The sequence below is a fragment of the Canis aureus genome, chromosome 1 (assembly GCF_053574225.1).
Source record: "Canis aureus isolate CA01 chromosome 1, VMU_Caureus_v.1.0, whole genome shotgun sequence".
Taxonomy (NCBI): domain Eukaryota; kingdom Metazoa; phylum Chordata; class Mammalia; order Carnivora; family Canidae; genus Canis; species Canis aureus.
Genome location: NC_135611.1, coordinates 69,661,298 through 69,683,376, shown reverse-complemented (window position 1 = coordinate 69,683,376; position 22,079 = coordinate 69,661,298). Strand labels below are relative to the sequence as shown.

Below are 22,079 nucleotides of genomic sequence, written 5' to 3'. Positions count from 1 at the left end.
TGCGGCATACGGTGTTTTAGTGCATGAGAAATACGTGTAAATAAGCCCTTCCTCTTCGTTGACTGCCGCTGACCAGGTCCACACCTTTGAAGTTAAGAGCAAAGTTACAGGATTATTTTGTAAATATCTCAATCATACTAGGTCTTCAAAACAAAACAGAAAACACAGGAAACCTGTGTTGCCCTTAACAGTCCATATTGGGTCTGTTTGTTTTGCAGACAAACATCAATCGTATCAATGCTGCTCCTTTCAGATGGAAACTTGTCTCGATGTAGAATTTAAGATTCCGTGGACGTAACTGTGATTGATGTATATGAGTAAAACTCCTTAGTGTTATTTCTCATTAGAAAGCCAAGCTCGTTCTTGCATTTATGAGGATAAATCTGTAACCTTTACTCCTGACATTTATAGGTCTAATCTCAGAAATTCCTTGTCTCCCTGTTACTGTAGCATTTGGGAATCGGATGAGTTTCAGGTAGTTTTTTTTTTTTTTTTTTAAATCTCTAAATCATGTAGTTTTATGAAAGAGTGTCAGGTATTTGTAAGGAAGATACCACTCTGTTAAGAGATACTTATGAAAAATGAAACGTGGCTTTTTGAAAATTTGGGTGATTTGCCCTAAGGTTGGGCTATTTAGTGTCCTTTTATTCCAGATTAGGTGTCTGGTTTGAGCATTTTTCCCCCTGTGTAGGGCTACCTCTGCACTGCTAGGTTGGTGCTAGCATGTGCAGTACGGTTTTGTTTTGCTAAATGTGGTCTGGTGACTTCAAGTCTTATCCTGTGGGTACTGTCCATACATAGAGAAAGTCAGAATTTAGAGCAAACCTAAAGAAAAATGTGAAGATCATGCTATATGATTAGGCATAGTGGGAGAAACCACTATTCCTAAAGGTTACCTGAAGAATGCCAAAGATTGGCATTTTGCAGAATTAAGTATTGACCAAGGAATTGGACCACGATCCTTAATAGATTGTTGGGTAGCTCTTATTTTTCCCTTCTGATAAAAAGATACTCTGAGCTCCCTGCTTACCTCAAAAATACTTGGTTTCAAGAAAAAAAAAAAAAGCATTTTTGAACTCTCAGATTTGACACCATCATTCCAGTAAGGAGGAAAGGAACATGTATGATTCTGCTATAATTTAACATGTGAAAGTTTAACTATGGTCTTTTGGTCTCAGAATCATTGTTTTTCTTTCTTGCTCTTCCTTTTCTTTGAGTGGTTAGGAGGATTTATGCTTTTTTTTTTTTTTAATTTGCTGAAGTATTGACATACAGTGTTAACATTAGTTTCAGGTTTATAACATAATGATTTGACAATTCTATAATCTGTTACCATATGATGTTATTAGAATTTTGTTGACTCTATTCCCTATGCTGTGCTTTTCCTCTCCATGAGTTAGTTTTAAATTTACAGGGTTGTGGGTTTTTGTTTTTGTTTTTGTTTTTTTCCTTTTGGGTTGGGTCATTAGATACTGAGAATTACACAACCATGAAAAACTATTCTTATTTAAAGAATTTTACTAAAGAAAAGTGGCCATCAAATAGGAGTAGTTTTAAATATAATTTTAATGTGCAAGCAGCAAAATAAACCAGTTTTCCTCTCAAGGAAATAAATCTATGTTAAAAAACTGAACTATAGGTGAATATTTGTCCCTGATGTAAAATTTGGTTTTCAGTTTTTCATCATTCTACTTTGTCCTCTTGCCCAGTTGATTTAGACCTTTCACGTTAGGACAGATGGAATTATGCCATTTTTACACTCTTATATTTTCACTTCTGAGTGAAAACATTCAAAAGCAGCACATGATCTAGGGACTGAGAAAGAGTGAAGCTTCCATTCTCCATTCCACCTTTGCAAAGGATCCCTTCCACCGTTTGTGTGACACTATAGGTGAAGAAAGACCTAAGTGGCTTTATGTTCTGCATCTTCTGAGGGCCAAAGAGTAAAGGTTGGTAATGCTGGTTCACCATTTTGGTTCAAATATAACGTCTTTGCATCAGTGGGTAGGGTTCCCACTGCTACGCCCCTTCTTTCTGGCCGTTTGCTGTATGACTTTCAGGTGAAGATGGAAGAAGAGGAGACCTAGCTGAAGGAGGTGGATATCCCCCCCCCCCCATCCCCGGTTAAATACCTGATGGCTGCTGCTTGCCATTGTGTATGTGTGCGCGTGTAATGTGCATGGGGTAATGCACTTTCAGGACTGATACGTATGTGAGTTTTGCTTGTTGTGGCTTTAGGTTCTTAAGATTTTTATTCCTCTTGTATTTTAATGTCTTGGACTGTCCAACTCTGGGTCATTTCTGGTGCCTGCTGATTGATACAATTATGTTTATTTGCCTTTTCCCCCCTGTGTGTGATTTAATTTCACAGAAAAATTCCTTGAGAGTAGAAGGGGATAATATTTATGTCAGACATAGCAATTTAATGTTGGAGGTTTGTATAATTCAAGAAAACAACTCTGTCCTAATGGCTGCCAGGCTGCTGTGGAAGGGAGGTCACGCACAGGCTGGCTGGCAACTTCCTTCGAGCACATCTGCATGAGATGCATGGGGGACAGTTCAGCTTGGGAGTGCATGGGAGCAGTCCGACTCCGTTCCTTTAAAGTGGCTTAGGTAGCAATAAATCCGCTAGAAGTTCTCAAAGTGACAGCTGGGAAAAAAGATGCTCTGTTTAATCAAACGAGTGAAATTTTTATCTGTTTCTCTTGAAGTTCTACAGATAAATCTGTTCGCTCCTAATGGGTTATCTCCGCGGGGTAGAATCTGAAGTAACATCCCGTCCTTCACATACACTCACCGGAACAGAGCTTTGCTGGTCTGGCATGAAATGACGGTAGTCTCTGCTCATAATTTCGGGGGCAGCGTTGCTTAAATCCATGCAATTAAGAATGTGGTCCACTTAAAGTATCACCTTTGAGAAAATGTTGATGAATGGGATTGTTTGGATTAAAAAGAAAGTGAGAAAAAAGGAGGAAAAAACCCCAACCGATTAGATGTGTAAAATATGTTCCCCGTGTCACGCGAGAACTTTTTGTTGTTATTTTTTCCCCCTTTAGTAAAACGGTGATGTATTGAGTGGAGAGCTGCAATTCTCAGTAATCTGACTAATCTGGTTGCTTTCGGCAGCTTTGATAACTATTGGAAATGTATTTTGCATAACTTACTAAAATGCTCTAAAGTGTAATATGTGTAACATTGCTTTGAACAAATGCAAGAAATGTGCCTGATCTCAAGCCACAGTCATTTTTCCATGCCATGCAAAGAGATTTAGATTATTATGAGTTTTTGCAAATGGCTATAGAAGCTCCAAGAGGAGCTACTATGCTTGTGCATGAATGTGGAAGATCTAATTTTATCAGATGCATGACCTGTTCCTCTGGGAGTGGAATGAAAGCTGTAATCCACAGGTGGCCCCATGATTTTGAAATGTAAGAAAGCATTGAAAACTCACTTAAAACTGTCTCCTGAACACTAATTACCTTTTATTCCCACAAATACTATTTATCAGGGCCAATCTAAAAATTCCCACAAATACCATTTGTCGGGGCTCATTCCAAGGAAAATTGACCTGGTCGTTTTCTTGCATCCTTGTCTATATGAGGACCATTTGGTATGTGGGGTGGCTGGGCCCCACAATCATGCTCAGCAAGTACAGGAACCCAGTATACGGGGTTCCCTCTTTTATAGAGAGGCCACACAGGACCAGCCTCTGGAAGCCATTATTCTTATTCCTTAAGGATTAAAGCCATTGCTGGAATTTCCTGGAAAAAGTCAACCCTTGGTGTTCTCTCTCTCTCTCTCTGATCTCTCTCTGATCTTGATCTGGCTTTCCTATCAGGCTGAATCTACTTCTGAGTACCTTTCTCTATTTTTACTTGATTTACTATATTCACAGAATGCAGCTGTAGTAAGAGCCTCAATGAGAAAGGTAAATTTGCAAGAATAAAGTCATAGGCTGCATTTTAAGTCCAGTTACTAGAAAGGTTATTAGCCATTTTGAGTACTAGTAATTCCATGGCTTCCTTCTAATAATAGAAGTAATTATTTCTTAAAAAAATTCCAAACAGAATAAATTAGAACCTTTTAAAATGGGAATCATAAAAAAATATGAATTGGCTCTACTTTAAAATTTTGATGAACTATTCATAGGTGATAATATGGCTTTTGAGACTTGGCATTTTTCTTGCTTTAGTATGTTTTTTTAATCATAAGTTTGCTTTGTCTTATTTTTTGGTTTTTTATTTTTGTCCTGCTGGGAATTTTTTTTTTTTTTTTTTTTTTTTTTTTTTGGATTTCTGCCTTTTATTACGTTACGTATTGCTAGGACCTCGATAAGGCCCAGGAGGACATACTGAGACATCAGGCTAGCATTAGTGAACTCAAGCGCAATTTTATGGAATCCACACCTGAGCCGCGCCCTAATGAATGGGAAAAACGACGTATCACACCTCTGTCCCTACAGACACAAGGGGTATGTCAATAGCTGTTTGTTGGCTCTATGTCTCGCTCCAGCTCTTCAATAAAACTCAGGTTGCTAATTGTTGATTCTCAGGAAGTTAGAAAGTGTTCCCTTCTTTTTTAAGGTAGTTGCTAACAATTTTTTAAATACTAAATATTAACAATGTAATACTTATTGACATAGTTTTTAGTAAATTGTGTGAGTTTCAAAATATTTTCAAATGTTGCAGAATAATTTCACTATCATACTCCAGTAAATTAACAGTAATGAAATGTTTAATGTAGGGTGACTTTTAGAGACTGATCGTGTGTTGTATATGTAATAAGGTTTTCAGTTATGGACTTCCAAAATAATAAAGTTTACTTGATAATTAAATAAAGGGATGTAGGAATACAGATGGTATTTAGAATGGTTTTAAGGTAATTACTGTGAGGATGAAGAGTTAAACTTAGCTTTGAAAACTAATGAGCTCTTTTGAAGATTTGCAAAATGTGACACAATTTAATATTAATACTGAAAGTTTTTAGTAATGAGATGTAGACTACTGTTTTGAGAGGATTCTCTCAACCATAACATCTCTCTGAACTCATTCTTTTTCTTTTCATGGTTTATTTCTTCCCCTACCCCCCACCAGTATAACTGTTGCCTTTACAGTATATTCTCAATCTGTATCTACCTTCATTCTCATCTGCAGCTCTTTTCTGATGCTCGAAAATCTGTTTATCAACTAAGAACTTTCATGGACTCATTTGTCATACATGAGAAGATAATGATCATACTGTATGAAAATGCTGTTTTAAAAAGCACCTGAAGGTGTTACCTGACAATTTCACCTTTCCCCTCTTCTTTACAGGCCTCTCTTTCCCTGACACTCATCTGCCCCTCTCTCTCATCTGGCTTGAATGTTATCAAACATGTACGCACTTGAGTTACTCCCATGCTATTTTTATTCACTTTTTCTTAAAAAGGGCAAAGCGGTTAGTTGCTTTGAATTTCTAAGTTTGTGACAGTGAAAGGAAAGTTGCTCTTCAAGAACAGAAGCAAAAAATAATTGCTGAACCGAAAAGACAACTGATGACAACATTAAGATCGAAAACAGCAGGGTCTCATGAAGTTGTATACAGCTTACATCCTCATTTTCAGATTTTCTGAAAATATATGTCAGCATTCAGCTCTAGAGTGTTGTGTTTTCTGGAAAAACCGTGTCTGATGACATGCTATTTTGTCCTCCCTTTATGTGCTGCTTTATCCGGTTTGTTCTGCTGACCCAGAGTTTAATGTTTGTGTTGCTATAGATGTAATGTACTTGTCTGACTTGTTGATTATGTCTATTGTTTAAAACAATAGAGCAGAGGAGACCATCTTTTCAAGGATATTTTATCCGTGAAGGAGAAGCATCCGATGGCAGCAGCACGGACAGTTGAAGAAAAAGTCCAGGAGGCAGACAAGGTGTTCACCTTGCATCCTTGGATCTTCTCTTGCTTTTCCCCCTTTTCCTTTCATTTCTGTACACAGCCATAGGAGACTCCTTTTTTCCCATGTATCACCTAAAATTTTGTTGAAATGATTTTTCGATCAGTTAAGAAAATCAAATTCCCTTATGTGGAAACCTATGATCATTAGTGAGAAATGCCATATTGTAGGAGGACTGTACTTGAAAATCCACAATTTGAAATGCAGACCTACCAACCAATTTAGGTGATAAATGACCCCGAATTTTGATGAATGTGGCTGACAGCTGGGAAACCATGATCTCGTGTGAAAATGCACCATTAGTACCACGCATGTGTGTGCACCGAGGCAGTGTTAAAATAACAAATTATGTCTGATGTAGGTAATTATTTTACTAAATACATTTGGAAACTATAGAAATTTTCATTTGAATTTCATTTAGCGGGAGAAATGGTGTGTCACAGCTGCCCCTCAGGTCTCTGTGCTCCCTGCGTACAGGAAATATCTGGTATTACCAAGGAAGTTAGCTTTCCATTGCCTTGACATACCTCTTCTGCTGTCTCTGCTAATTTTGCCTCGCCAGCTGACTGGCCTATCTTCTGCTGGGACTAGAGTGCTTTGAGTCCAGTGAGGGAGATGATAGCGGACATGTTAATTAAAACTTTTAGAGTACTAAAGAGTAAGGGTTAAGAAGGTGAAACAGAGTCTTGCTAGAAGGTAGATTGGGAGGGCTGCTTGCTCATTGTACTCAGGAAAGATGGGGCACGTGAGTTGAGACCATAATCTGAAGAGAAGGAGGCAGACACGCGAAGATGCTTCCGTGTGTAAAGAAGAGGAAATGCAACAGCCCAAGACAGGAACTAGTGCAAGGAACTGCAAGTTCACATGACAAGGGCTTAGGAAAAGTCAAAGAAGTCAGAAGGTCCACTCTGGATCTTAAAGACCATGGTAACAGTTTGGGATTCCATCCTAGGAATGATGGGAAGCCCATGGCAGAGCCTTAAGCGGGAAGATGACCTAGTCTCACATGTCGGACAGAGATCCCACTGGTGCTGGATGAGGACGGAGTCCCAGGGGGATGGGAATGAGAGCATAAATCAGTGATAAGGAAAAAGCCTATCCGTTCCAGAGTCTGGTCTTGTTCCTCAGTGGATGGTAGCCTTCGTCAGAGCATATAGTGGGGCAAGGGGAGGAGTCAGAATAAAGAAGAGGAGGCCTTGCCCTCAAGGAACTGGAGGTGGAGTGGAGAGGAAGCCTTTCCAGAGCACCGCAGATGAGAAAGATAATGTGTCATAAAGCTAAACCAAGTGACATATTTATATACTTTCAAAGGTCAGCGTGAAATCCAGAGCCTGTCAGACTGTGTGTAAGATGGCTTTAATATCCTATGCTTTGAAATATTACATAGTTTTGAAAATTTATCTTCTAGAAGCAAGACAGATGGCACCATCTGATCCATTTAAAATGATGTACTTTTTGCAATTGTAGACTTTGGAATGTTGGTGAAGACGTTGAAAATTACCGTCTTCCTTGCCGTCCTGGCTTAGTACCATCCATTAGAAACCATTTACGGTAGAAATCATTCACTCGTTGTCGTAGAAGTTACATTAAAATGCTATTAGGTGAAACTTAAATCTGGAATTGACCCCCTGTTACACTTCTGAGTGGTTTTTCTGTAGTTGGAGTTGCTGCTGTTTTCTTGCTCTTGTCCTCCAGGATCTGCAGGAAAATAGTTTTACTTGGCACGTACGTGGATTGTTGTAATTGCAGTCACACGCATCCGTTTACCCATTCACCCAACATTTATGGACCACTTACATCATGCCCCCCGCCCCTCTGCCAATAGCATTCCACTACTATTCGTTTTAAGTGTGTGAGCAGTTAAGTCTGCTATAGTATTTTGACTCTTAACGGAATATCTTTTTTTTTTTTTTTGGAGTATCTTTTTTTAAAGATTTTATTTATTTATTTATTTATTTATTTATTTATTTATTTATTTATTTATTTATTTGAGAGAGAGAGGCAGAGACACAGGCAGAGGGAGAAGCAGGTTCCATGCAGGGAGCCCAACATGGGACTCAACCCCGGGTCTCTAGGATCAGGCCCTGGGCTGAAGGTGGCGCTAAACCCCTGAGCTGCCCGGGGATCCCCCAACAGAATATCTTTTAAATTTCTTTGCCGCATCTTCATTTTGCTACTGATTTTGTAGGGTTTTTTTTGATTACCTTTAAATTATAATCCTTAATGAATGTAAAACAAAAAGTTATGCATGGGAGTCTAATTTGACCAAAGTTTCTAAATCTCTATCAGATTAAAGTTTTGTTTTGTATTGTTTTTAAGTAATCTCTGCACCCAGTGCAGGGTTCAGACTCGTGTGCCCAGGAGTCTCCTGCCTCTGCCACTGAGCCAGTCTGGCTCCCAGAACCGTAGTAGTTCGTGTTGGAATATGCTGAACTTTCAGGATGGCTTCAGTGTGAATATGGTTTTGAGAGAAAATTGGAGACCAAATCATTTAGTGTAATACATTTACATTGAGTAACTAGGTTTACCTCTTTTGTAAGGATTGTGACCTGTTGTGTTCCCAGGAGCCCAGTAGGGATTATACAGAATGTAGTTTTGAGGTACTTTTGAAGCTGCTTGCCTGAGTAATTACGTGCGTGGCACCTACTTGAAGTCCCCAGCACTCCTACGGGAAGGACAGTCTTTCCACCCACCTGACCTGGAGGGATGGCAGGATTATGAGGATCACGGCTAAGCTGAGTTCACCCGCAAGATGTTTGCCCTGTCCCGAATAACCACGAGCGCTTCTGCACGTCCCCGTCCCCTCACGGGCCCTCTTCCTCACCCTCCTGCCCTATTTCAGGGGGTGCCTCAGAAAGGCCACCTATTCCTCTAGCCAGCCGCTCTACAGCGCCTCCTTACTGCTGGCATCGCATGTCCCTGGCACGGCCCGGCCTTCCATCGCGCCCTCAGGTTGGGGACAGCGGTCTCAGGGCCAGAGCTAGGAAGGGTGACTTTGCCTTCATGGTTTCCCAGGGACGCGGGGTTTTCACGGAGCCCACAGGCGTCCTCACCCTGGCGTCCTCACCCTGGCACCCTCTCCGTGGCACACTTAGCACGGCCGTGGGGTGCCAAGGGCCCTAGCCTGCGTGGTGGGGGCAGCGTGGAGGCGGCCCTTCGGGTGGCAGGGGTGCGCCCCAGGAGCAGGCGAGCAGGTGCGGGTGCAGGTGCGGGCGGGGAGCTGGCACCAGGCGGGTCCGCAGTCTCCTCCCGGCCTTGCCGCCCCTGGTGCTGGTCTGCGTGACCTTCCTTCCTTCCAGTTCGTCACCGCCGTGTGTCCTGGCTCCTGGGTAATTCTCTGCTCTTCCTCTCTGACCTCTCTAGAGCCTAGAAGAGGAGATAACATCCATTTTGTTTAGTGCAAAGGGCTTTTGTGGTAGCGTGGGCGCCTCCTGCAGCGCAGCCAGCACCCGGACAGCCGAGGGCCCTGCTGTGAGCCGTAAAGCCCCTCCTGAGAGGCCTTCCTCGCCCTCCTCGCAGTTGCCTGAGGTGCATTTCACTTTGTTTCCCCTGCCTTCGAAAGCCACATGTGAAAGTGATTTTGGGGGGACGTTTAAGAACCCCTCTCTCCGGTGCTGTCGTTGGTAAAATTAACCCTTCCTGGAGAAACATTCAAGAAACCATGACTGCAGTTGGACACAAGGGAAGGCTACAGATTGGATGTTTCTCCTGCTGTTGGTCCCCTGGCACCCGCAGAGTCTGCCTAAATTCAGAGAATCCTCTTAAAGCAGTAGGTCCAGACCCTGAGCTGTGTGCGAAAGAAACCCTCACTAAGGGAAGCGAAGTACGTTGGGCAGAAAGGCTTTGAAAGCCTAAATGTCTTTCGGGCGTCTCCTGACGGCTGCATGCTTTTTAACATTCTGCTCCTGTGTAAAAATATGGAGTGCCTGCCACGCCCAGATAATTATTTTCATTTTTTGGAATGACCCTAAGGGATTCCCTGAACTTGGGCAGAGCCCATCTGGCCATCTGGGACCAAGTAATAATAATTTACTGACCCGGAATAATAATAACAGGATGTCTGCTTTAGAGAGGTTCTGGTCACTGGACAGCTTTATGTATAAAGAAGTTCATGGTTAAATGGCATTCACCAAAATGGTTTCAGAGTTTTCCAGTGTACTATCTGAAACCTCTGGGTTTTCAATAAAAAACTGGAAGGATCTCTCTCTTGTCTGTCGGTAACACGATTTACATGGCACTAACTTCGAGCAGTGAAAACATGCCCTTACCACGCACGTCAGGATAACGGCACAGATCACAGCGAGCGAGTAGATGCTGATAGGTGCTGTCCGCAGTGTTCCCTTCGAGGGACTTTTGCTCAGTTTTCCATGTCACTGGTGCAGAAGAACAGGGGATGCTGCTCCTTGCTGCAGGAGCCAGCTCCAGTCCGTGGGGCCGTGGCCGCGTCCCCGGGCCCGTTCCTGCCCCCGTGTTCAGAGGCTCGCTGCCCTCCGTTCAGCAGGGAGCTACCTTCTTGAGTCAGCAGGGCTACTCTCTCTCGCAGAACTAGGATTCGGTGAGATCTCAGGCTGCCCCGTCACCTGAACGTTAAAAAGTTGGCTAGGCTTCATTTTTATCAGTGTAAAGTAGCCCTCCCACCTTTCAGGGTAAGTTTAAGGAATGTTGTGAGCTTTAAAAACTCCTTTGCACGGATGTTTCTACGTTATCAACAGGGAAGCATAGTGATTTATAGGACTCATGTATTTGGTCGACAGGTGTTTAGTAACATTTAAACACTGTACTACTTAATTTGCTCCCAAGAATTAGATGTGGGGGTGGGGTGAGGGGCCAAAAATAAACATCTCAGATAATAAACTTGGTTCATTTCAGTTTCCAAAGATGCTAGTTTGGAGAAACTAAATTCCAGAAGAAAGCACTTAGAGCTATCATTGACATCCACCCTGACGTTAAAATACCCTTTTGCTAACCTGTTCTGTGACTTGGGATGCTAATAACCATTTCTGCAACGACAACATCTTTGTGTTAATAGCTCTCTGAGACCAGCGCTAATCTTGCCAATTACAGCTGTTTTTTAAATGAGCCAGCAGAAAATAGAGGTGCCATCTCATTGACGCCGTGTCCACTCAGGGATCGGGGTTTCAGGCCAGGCTTTACCGTCTGGTTAAAATCAAAACCGTTTAGTGAATAGGTTTTGAAAGTCTTACAGTTTCACGTCTCCTCAGTGAGCTTTGGTGTGACTCCTTTTCTCTTCCCACCCTCTCAGCTAAATGAGGAGAGCTGATATGCATGACTTGCAATCAGCATTTTATGTCTTTGGGAGGATGCTGGTGTTCTGTGTGTTTTGTGTCCTTTCGTAAACTTTTTGCATTTTGTCTGGATTGTCCTCCATGTCATCTTGAGCAAAGATTTTTGTGGATGTCGATTCTTGCCATTGTCTTGCAGTGTCATGTGTTTGTTTTGGTGGGTGTTGAGGTGTAAACCTTTATTGATTTGTGTCCTCGGTTGCTTTTTGTTCCGCAGAAACGTGCTCCCGAGTCAGAAGGGCCTTGCACTGGAGCCAGTGATGCTGTTAAGGTTCTCCCCTTTTCCATGTTAACACCATTGCCTGATGTTTCTGACTCCCCGCTCCCCTGCTTCCCTTTCAGTCAGCCATCATAATCATCTTTATTTTTTTTCTCCATGACATGAACCTACCACCATCAGTTAACTTTGGTTTCCGTCGTTTTTTTTTTTTTTAATTTATTCATGTATTTTGTTTTCCCTCATCCATTTTTTTTCTCATACAGAGTTCACATGAGACTCTGAATGTAGTGGAGGAGAAGAAGCAGGCAGAGGTTGGGAAAGACGAAAGAGTAATCGCGGAAGAGCTGAACGGTAAAGAGCTATCACCTGGGAGTGGTCCTGGGGCCACGCGTAAGGTGGAGCCCGTGACACAGAAGGACTCCACCTCCCTGTCTTCTGAGAGCAGCGGCGGCAGTGAGAGCGAGGAGGAAGACGTGGGCGAGTACCGGCCCCACCACCGCGTGACCCCGGGCACCATCAGGGAAGAGCAGGAGGAGGAGGAGGAGGAGGAGGTGGAGGTGGAGGAAGGAGCTGGCCGAGCAGCCCAGGTGGTAGAGAGGGAGGCGCCAGCGCCCCAAGGCAGCCCCGGCTCGCAGGCAGGTGCCAGTGTGAGCGCAGTGCGAGCCGAGAGCCAGGAAAGCCCGGTGGCCCCCGGGAGCCCTGCAGAGAAGCGTGTAGACGGAGGCGCCGCTAAGCAAGACGGCAGCGAAGACGCGGAGGACGAGCAGCAGCATAAAGTTAACGGAGAGGTGTCTCCTGTTGACCTTGATGTTTTGCCACAAATTATTTGTTGTTCAGAGGTAAATGGGAGGCCCGAGCGGGAGCGAAACTCTAGAGCTGGCCCCCAGGGGAACAGCGCCTGCCTTCTGTCCTCCCGACCCGCCTCCAGCTGCTCCTACGAGGCCCTGGTCTTGCTCTCGGGAGGAAGCGGGAGCACTGCTCTCTAGGGTTTCCGCGGCTCCGGTCGGGGTCTGGCTTCTTTACTGCACCTGGATCCACCTGACAGTAAACCCGCCTTCAGCAGCCGACCGGGGTGCTTTCCCTTCTCCTTTCACACTTGACGTTTTCTGTGCATGTTCTGGGTGTTTCCAGCGGTTTGTCAGTAGTCGCACCGCCTCCTCGTGCTAAATGCCTTCTTCGTTGGTTTGATTAGCACATTGTACCTGCATCGCTGACCCACGGGCAGCGTGTTTGTGTGCGTGTGGCTCTTGTCGTGATTGGGTCTCACTTTTTGGCTCCTTCTCCCTTCAGCTTTACGTTTTTAGAAATGGCAGCTGGTCATGGTGACCGTGGTGCTGGGAGGTCAGCATCCGGCAGTGACGACAACCCATTCCCTGAATACCACTGTGCCGGCCGTCCTTAGGCCCCAGGGAGCGTACAGACCAGCTAGGAGCATTTTCCTTCCCGGTAGCAGCAGAGGGCTGGCCGGGTGGATAGGAGGACACCCTTCTCCTTCTGTCCTGTCCTCAATTCTGGGGCATTTGCAAGTTTTTGTCTGTTTTGTGGATTATCTACATCGGATAGGACTGTTGTAACACTTTCTCTTCAAGAAAGAGAACTTTCCAGGCTCTTGGTAGGTTAGGTCTTGGTCACAAGGTGCGAGTGTCCCTCAAAGGGGAGTCAAAGTTATGCTGAGTGGGGGTTTCCCTCCATAGGACTTCCTTCTTCCTAAAACCAAATGCCCACGATTTAGGCACTATCCTAAATCTTTAGGCACTATTTGCTCCCTTTGATGGGCTGGAAAATCTCGAAGTGACTTTATCTTGAAATAATTAAATGGATTTTTACTATATTTTAAACTTTGTGCTTCAGAGAAGACATTTCAAGAGTCTTTGGACGCTCTGAACTATTATTTCCTGCGTTTACTATATGGCTGTTCCTCTTTAAATAATTACATTTGGGAATATTCTCTCAAGGCAAGTGCCTGTAGTATTTTGGTAGCAGCGTGGTCTGTGGTGCAGTAAATGCACGTGCCCAGCAGAGGACACTGCAAAGGCCTGACCCTGTTCCTTAATGTTTTAACTGTTCAAAGCCGTCATGCAATGTTGGTGGAGAATTCTAGATGTAACATTTTAACTTCTGTAACACAGAAGAAGCACTGCAAGCCTTAGACCAGTGTAAGTGGAAAAAAAAATGCTACTGGAAGATACTCAAAGTAGAAAGTCTGTCGATGGAGTAGAAGAGTCTTTTTGGGGAAAACCCTAGTCCCCGTAGCTGATGTGCCAGGTGAAGACCACGAGCCTTCACGCACACCGTGTGGTTCTTTAAGCTGCAGGAACACGGAGACCAGTCACGTCACATAGTTCGCTCTGTTTGGTTCTCTTTTCCATCTTGTTACAACGTGCTGCAACGCTGCAGTGCCAGTCTCGCTGCACGCGCCACGGTTGACATGCGATGGGACGGCAGTAATGGGAAGTGTGCCGTGAGTTAGGGAGCCATCGTGGTAGCCGATTCTCCAGACGCGCACACGTGTGATTTTTTAAGGAAACTGTTTTTCTCTTGTGTCTTTTGTTTTATTTATCTTAACTCTTGTGCATGAGTGTGTGTTTGGATTTTTTTTTTTTTTACAATTATTTTTGAAGGCTCCGTTAAACACTTACTTTGTGACGTCTAGAATTTATTTTTCCCTTCCTTTCTGCCTCAGCCACCAGTGGTAAAAACAGAGATGGTAACAATTTCTGATGCCTCACAAAGGACAGAAATCTCCACCAAGGAAGTCCCTATTGTCCAAACTGAGACCAAAACCATCACATATGAGTCTCCACAGGTACAAAAACTCTAGATTTGGACTATTTGAGTTCTTTTCCTTGCTTTGTGTCCGTTTTTACATGTTTCTGACTTTGATGTAATGTTGCGCATCCTGGTGTCTTCACTGCACTCCAACTTGCCATATCCTGTCTTAGATCGCGACAGTCGGGGGCGGGGGGGGGGGCGGGCAGCGTACATGTGCTTGTGAAGGATGGGCATGCTGGTACACACTTGGGAATGAGATCATCTTACAGAATTCATTGGGTCTGACCTAACTTGAGGACCGGTAACCTTGAGGCTTTCCTCATCCTGCCGCCCGCCCCTGCAGCTCCACGTGGGTAGATGCAGTCCCCACTCCTGCTCGCCACATGTAACACACGGTCCTGCTGCTGCTACACGTGGAATTATTTTCTGAAGACGCATTGTTGATCTTAGTAAATACGATACCGTGGGTCAAAGTAACGATCAGATTTATATGCTTAATTTGAGATCTTGATTTAGACCTTATGCAGATACTGATTCATTATTTCGACATGGAACTGCTTAGACATCCATACAACTGTTCCTCGACTGAGGAGCTTAGTATCCTAGCTCAGATCAGCCCGTGCTGGGGGATGGCAGATCATTGACCTCTCCAGAAATCTTTTTCAAAAGGTTTACCGTGGGCGTGTTCAAATACTCCTCTAAATTATCCTAGATGTGTTATCCGTGTGTGTACATAGAACCATGCAAACACAGGTTTCTCAGGATTAGCTGTTGAGGGAGAGCACGCACTCGCGTGTCGGGAGTACAGTAAGTGCCCCGGTAGATGCAGATACATGGCTTACATTTGACAGGAACTTCCCCGTAACTCAGGCTCTGGGCTTCCTGGTTATTGCCTTGCGTCAACATCAGGACGTGGGAGATGAGTGTGTTGGTGACCTTCACGTATACGCTTAGGCCACTAATTTGTTCCATATTTGCCCTGGTAAACTCTAGAACTTTCTGCCTTGTTAGTATCAAGGCAAACAAGTTAAAACCCGATTAGAGACATGTTTGGGGTTTATACATACGTACAGAGAGAACACAAGGCTGCACGCATAGTAAAGTGTGTGTCCACGTGTAAGTTCATCCCAAGTATTCCAGCAACGACTAGAGATAAGCCGACAGCCACATCAGTGGGTCTACGCCATCCTAGTCTGGTTCTCTTGCTCCATAGATGAGAAAACATGTACGAACTCAGCACTCGCAGCCACTGTGGACCCTGTTCTGTCTGGCTCTTTAGTTTCTCTTTCCAGCTTCTGCAAGAGGCCTTCATTCGAACTGTCTCGTGACCCTTGTAGCTTTTAGTCCCATTTTCTACTTGATTCTTCCCTTTTTTCCCCTCCCTCCTGGGGCTTTGCCTCTCCACGTGCATTTAGCCTTCGCCTTGACTCTGTTTAAAGGCCAGCAGGCTCCTGCTCCATAAATCACTGCTACAGACATGCAAGGGCCAGGCAGCTAAACCGACTGCCGACCTCGAAGAGCTCACAGCATGCATGTTCGATGGGAAGGGGTCTTCTATGGCCACATGATGGAAATTAAGCATTACTTTGTATTTTCCTTCCAACTATCCAAAGATTGACGGCGGGGCTGGTGGTGACTCCGGGACATTACTGACGGCGCAAACCATCACATCTGAGTCCGTGTCGACAACGACCACAACGCACATCACCAAGGTAAGGCAGTCCAGGGTGGGACCTTGCCAACAGGGTCTGTTCTGAACTGCTTGTTCCTACACCAGCCTCAAAGTGATAGCCCCGTGGAGTAAAGTGCCTGGACTTCAAGTATCCAAGAAATTGGGCTCCATTGGCAAATGTACTTATGTGAAGTACAAGGGCATAAAAACAGGTCATGCGTAGCTGTAGGTCAGGGCGCTGCAGGAGCAAAGAGGGAGCGTGGGAACAGTGGAAGCACGAGGTTGGCAAGTACACACGAAGCCTCCTGACAGAAGCAAGACCATCATTCAGGATTTTCAGCAAGTTGTTCAAGGAACATAATTTTTCCCTCGTTGATCTAAGGTGTTCATATGTTGGAGATGGGGCATTTTTCCAGGTCATTCTCATTCTCTAAAGGTTTGACACCAGATGACCAGTGATTCTTGAGTGTGGTCTCCAGACCAGCAGCAGCAGGCTCTCCCGGGACTGGTTAGGAGCGTGTGTCCCGCGGCCCCACGCCCGATCTACCAAAAGCCTGGGATGGATGTACGAGCCCCCCGGTGATTCTGAGGCGCACGGCCATTGCCCGATTTCTGACTCCAGCGTTGTCTCCCCACGTTTCCTTTTCCATCTACCTCTCACGTTTTGTTAGTGCTTAAAGGTTTTCAGTGTATCCTTTATGCTGTATTTCAGCCAGAAACTTTGTAAATTAAAAAAGTGCCACGTAAACACAAGATGGTAGTGGCGCTCGTTTTAAAGCGTATGGGGCTGTCCAGGCTAGTGGTCGGCTTGGTCTCTCACAGAAAAGCGCAATCAGTGTGGCCTAGTACATAGTTGATGGGGGTTGTAGAGATTGGCTGTGTCCCTCTCGGGGCTCAGCTCGCAGCCATATGCTCTCGTCAGCCTCCGTGTCCCAGACTGTGCCGTGGACCGCGTGGCCGCTCGGGTGGGGCTCCTGCCCAGGTCTGCTCACGGTTGTTGTTGGCAGGCGCGGCGACATGCAGAGGCTGTAGTCAGGTCAGACGTCAAACAGAAATCCTTATGTCACCTTCGTGTATCTTCACCTTAAACCAAATCCAAGTCCTCTTTTTTCTTCTGCACTAAACCAGATGAAAACATTACGGGTGGATTTGTAGGAGAATCAGGCCGTCAAAACGGTGACACCAAGCAATTCCCAAACCTAAACTGGGGACCCAGATCGTTAGGATTCCTTGTAACTCTGTATAAACCAAAGAGTCCTTTCTTCTTTCCTGTTTTAACAAATGGGCCGATTGAGGGTACGGAAACTCAGGGGAATGGTAGTGGAATGTCCCAGTGGAACTTTTTGGATTAAATGGCATCCGTCTCCTCTTCATTTTCCCTGAATCTTGATACGTCAGTTTTAAAGCTGCTTTCAGTTGAGGACAACTTACAGATGCTGCAACTTTAACAATAGGAATCTCTGTTGAGCTTAAAGATAGAGTTTCCGGAACACCCGTCTTCTCCACGTGGCGCAGTTGCTCCCTTCCCCTCCCGTGAGCATGAACGTGCTGTAATGAGTGCTGTCTCCTTGATTTTGTTTTCTTTATGGCCTTTAGACTGTGAAAGGTGGCATATCTGAAACAAGAATTGAGAAACGCATCGTGATCACGGGAGATGCAGACATCGATCATGACCAGGTAAAGACCCGCGGCTCTGGTTCTGAAAGTGACCGTGTCTCTCAGTTTGGCAGGTGTCGTGGGGTCGTGTCCCCGTGTCTGGCCCCTTCTCCCCGTGCCTCCTGGATGGAGTCATCTTCTAGGCATAGACGCATCCCACCCGAGACATGGCCTGTCCCGGGAGCCTCCCTCAGGCCAAAGCAGTGCAGCACGTGACGGCTGTTCATTTCCCACTGGCTTCCTGTGTGCTTTCGGGTCCAAGTAATCGCGAGGATTCCTGGCAACCATTAGTTAATTCTTGTGGGCCTGGGTTTAGGCCCATCGTGGATTAAAAACTGAATGGCAGCATAATGACACTAAGAAAAGTCACCAAGTTTGACTCAGACCAACTTTAAGGAGCTCACAAAGTATTTTTTACAGCGTTAGACAAGTTGGGCTATTTACCTGAGGTGTGTCCCCTGATTATTACTATCTTCGAGGAGCGGGAGAAAAGTCCGAGGCCCCCCACAAAGTGACCCCATACGTGGCTTCAGAAGCTGCTTAAGAGAATCGTGCTTCCAGCTGCTGTTTACCCGAGCGCAGTGCGTGGCTTAGGAATGCAGGAGAGGAGGGCCGGACTGCTGGCGACGTGGAAGGAGCTTTAGTTTTAGGCCGAGGCCTCAGCTGATGAGAATTTTTTGTTTTGTGATTTTCAGAGTGACTTTAACTCTGCTTTAAAGGAAAGCAGAGAAGAAATGGGTAGGAAATATCAGAAAGGGAGACAGAACATGGAAGACTCCTAACTCTTTAAGTTGTTAGAAACATTCAGTTGAGCATCTCGGCTGGGGTGTCAGAACAGATGATCGCTGCCCGGCTCTGATGCAGCGTGGAGCTCAGGAAACAGAGTTTGGAGAACAGGACGTCCCACTTTTAAAAAAGCTCACTCTGTGTGACCAGAGATGCTCTTCTCTGCCTAAAAAGAAAACTGTTTTTCTAGAGCCCCGTAAACATGACTTGGCTTCCCTCTTTCCTATGTGTCTCATCCCTGAGCGTGCTCTGAGGTCAGAGAAGGGCTGCCCTGCCTCTGAACTTGGACTTTGTCATAAGGGCTTGGGGTAGCTGGCTGGGCCCGCCTACCCATGGGGGAGCCTGGCTGACTCCGTGGAGGCCCAGCTTCCCGCTCTGCACGGGGAGGGATGCTCTGCTGGGACGGTCTGGGCAGAGCAAGTGCTCCCTTCCCTGCTGGCCTCTAGTGGGAGTGTGTATGCCCCCGTGGGGGGAGAGGCCCCCGTGGGGGAGAGGCCCCTGTGGGGGAGAGGCCCGGGCCTGCGCTCTTCGGCAGGAAGTGGAAATCCAGGCCTTCCAGGTCGTTGCTTCTGCTGCCCGTCTGGCCACTGGACGTGCGCCCTCCTGGCCTTCCCGCCGGCCCGCCTGTGGTGACAATACAGCTTCTGAGCAGCAAATGATGAAGACAGGGTCTGAAATGCGAGTGCCAGCGGGACACCCGTTGCTGACCCCCCTTAGGAGGAGGCCGCAGCCTGACCCAAGACGGCAGGGACACGGCCTTGCTCGGTGTGTCCCGCGTCCACCCATTTGAAGACCAAGAGCTGATGCCGGAGGAGAGAAGAGGGGCTAAGCTTCTGTGACACGTTCGCGGGTAGTTGTAAGGCACATGGACCTCCTTGAGTCCGTGTAAGTGGCTTCAGGCGGGCCTGTCCCCGGTGCTCACAAAGCTCCCTCCCCTGAAAGCCTGCAGCGACACCACGCACGTTTTCACAGGCAGAGGGAAACCACTTCCTGCCGACAGCCGAAGCCCTCCGCATGGGGTCTGCGCTGTCCCGGCCCCTTCTTCAGCCCTTGTCCTGTCTCAGGAGAATCGTAACCATGGGGAGAAACCCTCCCTCTGAGCAGCAGAGACAACAGGGGTCCTGCGCTTGAGAGGCTGCGTCGCAGGCGGCTGCCCCGCGTGCACCCACTCCATGCCGGGACGGGGCACCGCACTCACCTCTCACTGTGTCTGCTCCTTTGCCGTGAAATAACCTCCCGGTTTGGCAGGAGGATGTGATCGTTTGCGCACAGCCTCTCCCGTTGTCTCATAAGTTGACATTTTGCAGTATTTTGTTTCATGTGCGGATACTGCAGAGTAACGGAACTAATGGTGAACGGATTTCACATGTGTTTGGGGACCATTGGGTGGCTTTCGGTTTTCCCTCCTTCCCTGCTACTCAAGGCGCGTGTCACGCGTGTCCCCTTCCCCTGGGCATCATTTGTTTCCCTGTCACCCTCTGTGCTTCACGGGGCAGCTCCTTGGGAGGAGCGGAGGTGAGCACCTGCACTGGCTCCAGCACGGCCGTTCCTCCCAGACCGGACTCCAGACAGCAACACGGGCTCGTCCGTGCGGATCGCCCATTCCCCCTCGGTCCTGGGCCGCCCTGCTGCTGCCCCCCGCCCCACAACCTGCTCCCTGGCAGGGACCTAAGTACCTCCAGCGTCTTCCAGGCTTCCTTGTGACGTCTTGGGCATAAAACCATGCAGGTCTCTGCAGCTTTACCTCCGTGTGTGTGGAATGAGGCTGCATGCTCTGTTGGCCAGATGGCAGATGAGAGGCGCCCTTGTCCCCGCAGGCAGACGACAGAGGAAGAGGACGGGGGGCGGGGCGGGGGGCACTTGGTTCAGGCACATAGTTTCCCCCAAGACTTCCCTCTTGCTCTGGACGTCTTCTTAGAGTTTGAGGGCCGTCTGTGCCGCCTCCCTCCGGAACACCTGTAAACCTCTCTCCCGCAGAGGAGCGGATCTGTCCACTTTGTCACAACACTTGTACGTACTTTATCTTCTGTTAAAATATGAAGAAACTCCGCTGCTTCCTGGAAGAGCCTGTGAGCCAGCGGGGGCCCCCGCGCCCTGCTCTTGCCCGCAGCCCCACGGCGGTGGCCTCGAGCTTGACCGCTGACCTCGCCACCCCGGTGGTTCTGACTGTGGAGCAGAGACCTGTACTTGAAGGACTGTCTGTGCCGCCTCTTGCACTCTGCTTGCCGTATGCCCCCTGCTGCTGCCCTGGAATTCCGGGGGTCTTTCCCGCAACACTTGGCCTCCAGCAGTGGGGGCCCCTGAAGGAGGACAGCAGGCCCTGGGGGAGCTGGAGGTGGGCCCAGGGCCTCCCCGCTGCTCCGGGAGCTGCACGACCTTAGTGGTGGCCTCGGGCTGCAGGTGACTGTATGAGCTCAGGGTCTGTGTCCTGCCAGTCTCTGCGAGCGCGAGGCCGGCTTGAGTGCGCAGGTTCTTTCTGTTCATGGTCATTATTTGAAATGACTGGAAAGTGGGAAGTGTGGGGCAACAGAGCGTCGGCCACCGTGAGCCCCAGCCTGCGGCCGGCCCTGCTTCCCGTGTGCGCCGGAGCTGGAGCTGCCCGGGAGCGGCGCAGCCAGGGCCTGGCTCACCGTCCTCTGTCCTGACCCCGCAGGCGCTGGCGCAGGCCATCCGGGAAGCCCGGGAGCAGCACCCCGACATGTCGGTGACGAGAGTGGTGGTGCACAAGGAGACGGAGCTGGACGAAGGGGAGGAGTAGGCAAGGTAAGAGTCGGCGCCCTGCGTGGACGCCGCTGCGCCTGGCACCGTGTGTGCCTGGGCTCCGCCCAGTGCTCCCGACCTCATCACCCAGGTCCCCGCATGTGGTGGTGACGGGCGCGGACGGCGGCTGCAGCGACGCCCTGGGGTGTCCTGTTTGCCTAGGACCTCAGTAGGGGCTGTCTTCACCGACGTCTGCCTTACAGGAGGCACTTTGCGGGAGGGGCACCACGGGGGCCTGACCTTAAAGCCCTCAACACGGGTGAGGAGTGACGCGTAAAGGAAAGATGGCTGTGGCTCATGAACCTTGAGAACTTAAAGGATGAAGTGACAGTTCACTGTGCAGAGGGGCATCCGTGTCAGGGACAGATCATGGACTCTTGTGTCGCATCCAGAAATCAAGCACTTGGGGCACCCGGGGCTCAACGGGTGAGTGTCTGCCTTGGGCTCAGGCCGTGCCCCTGGGGTCCCGGGATCGAGTCCCGCCTCCGGCTCCCACAGGGACCTGGCTCCCTCTGCCTCTCCCCCTGCTCGTGCTCCCTCGGTGTCTCTGTCTCAAATGAGTGAACAGTGGGCAAAGCATTAACCCAGCAAACCATGTAGAAGCTACGTGAACAATCAAAACTGTTCAGCCTCATTATCCTTAAATACAAATTAAAAACTCAGTGTGTATGTTTTCACTGACACATCCGGCAAAGTTTGTTTTTAGCTCGTGTTGGGGGGCTGTGAGAGAGAAGGTGACGATCCCCTGCTGCTTTTTAAACGGGTCCTGTTTCCTGGGGACAGTTTGGCAAAACCCACCTTGTGAGCCTGCCATGTAAACCACCGTGAGCATTTATCTGAGATAAGCAGACATGCACACGAGGACTTGCCACCAGCGTGTTGAGGACATTCTTACATATGCCAGCAGGTCGGAAACGACCTCTGTGCCGGCAGCCGGCTGGTGACGCTGTTCCCATGTGATGGGATCACCACCGTTGA

General features: G+C 47.4%; 1 protein-coding gene across 25 annotated transcripts in view; it reads left to right on the top strand.

The window, feature by feature from the left end:
• The window catches only part of EPB41L2 (erythrocyte membrane protein band 4.1 like 2), a 192,536-nt gene that overhangs the window by 160,240 nt on the left and 10,217 nt on the right, over positions 1-22,079 (top strand). For 6 of the 25 annotated variants that reach the window (XM_077902897.1, XM_077902919.1, XM_077902927.1 and 3 more), the window contains 10 exons: positions 2,372-2,434; positions 4,325-4,471; positions 5,807-5,908; positions 9,296-9,460; positions 11,453-11,506; positions 11,719-12,294; positions 14,139-14,261; positions 15,841-15,939; positions 17,496-17,576; positions 20,995-21,104. In XM_077902897.1, coding sequence (XP_077759023.1) covers positions 2,372-2,434; positions 4,325-4,471; positions 5,807-5,908; positions 9,296-9,460; positions 11,453-11,506; positions 11,719-12,294; positions 14,139-14,261; positions 15,841-15,939; positions 17,496-17,576; positions 20,995-21,099 — 1,515 coding nt within the window. In that variant the 3' untranslated portion in view covers positions 21,100-21,104. Of the gene's footprint in view, positions 1-2,371; positions 2,435-4,324; positions 4,472-5,312; positions 5,376-5,806; positions 5,909-9,295; positions 9,461-11,452; positions 11,507-11,718; positions 12,295-14,138; positions 14,262-15,840; positions 15,940-17,495; positions 17,577-20,994; positions 21,105-21,304; positions 21,528-22,079 lie in introns of all 25 variants that reach the window. The other 19 variants (XR_013382913.1, XM_077902887.1, XM_077902937.1 and 16 more) reach the window with 19 other exon arrangements.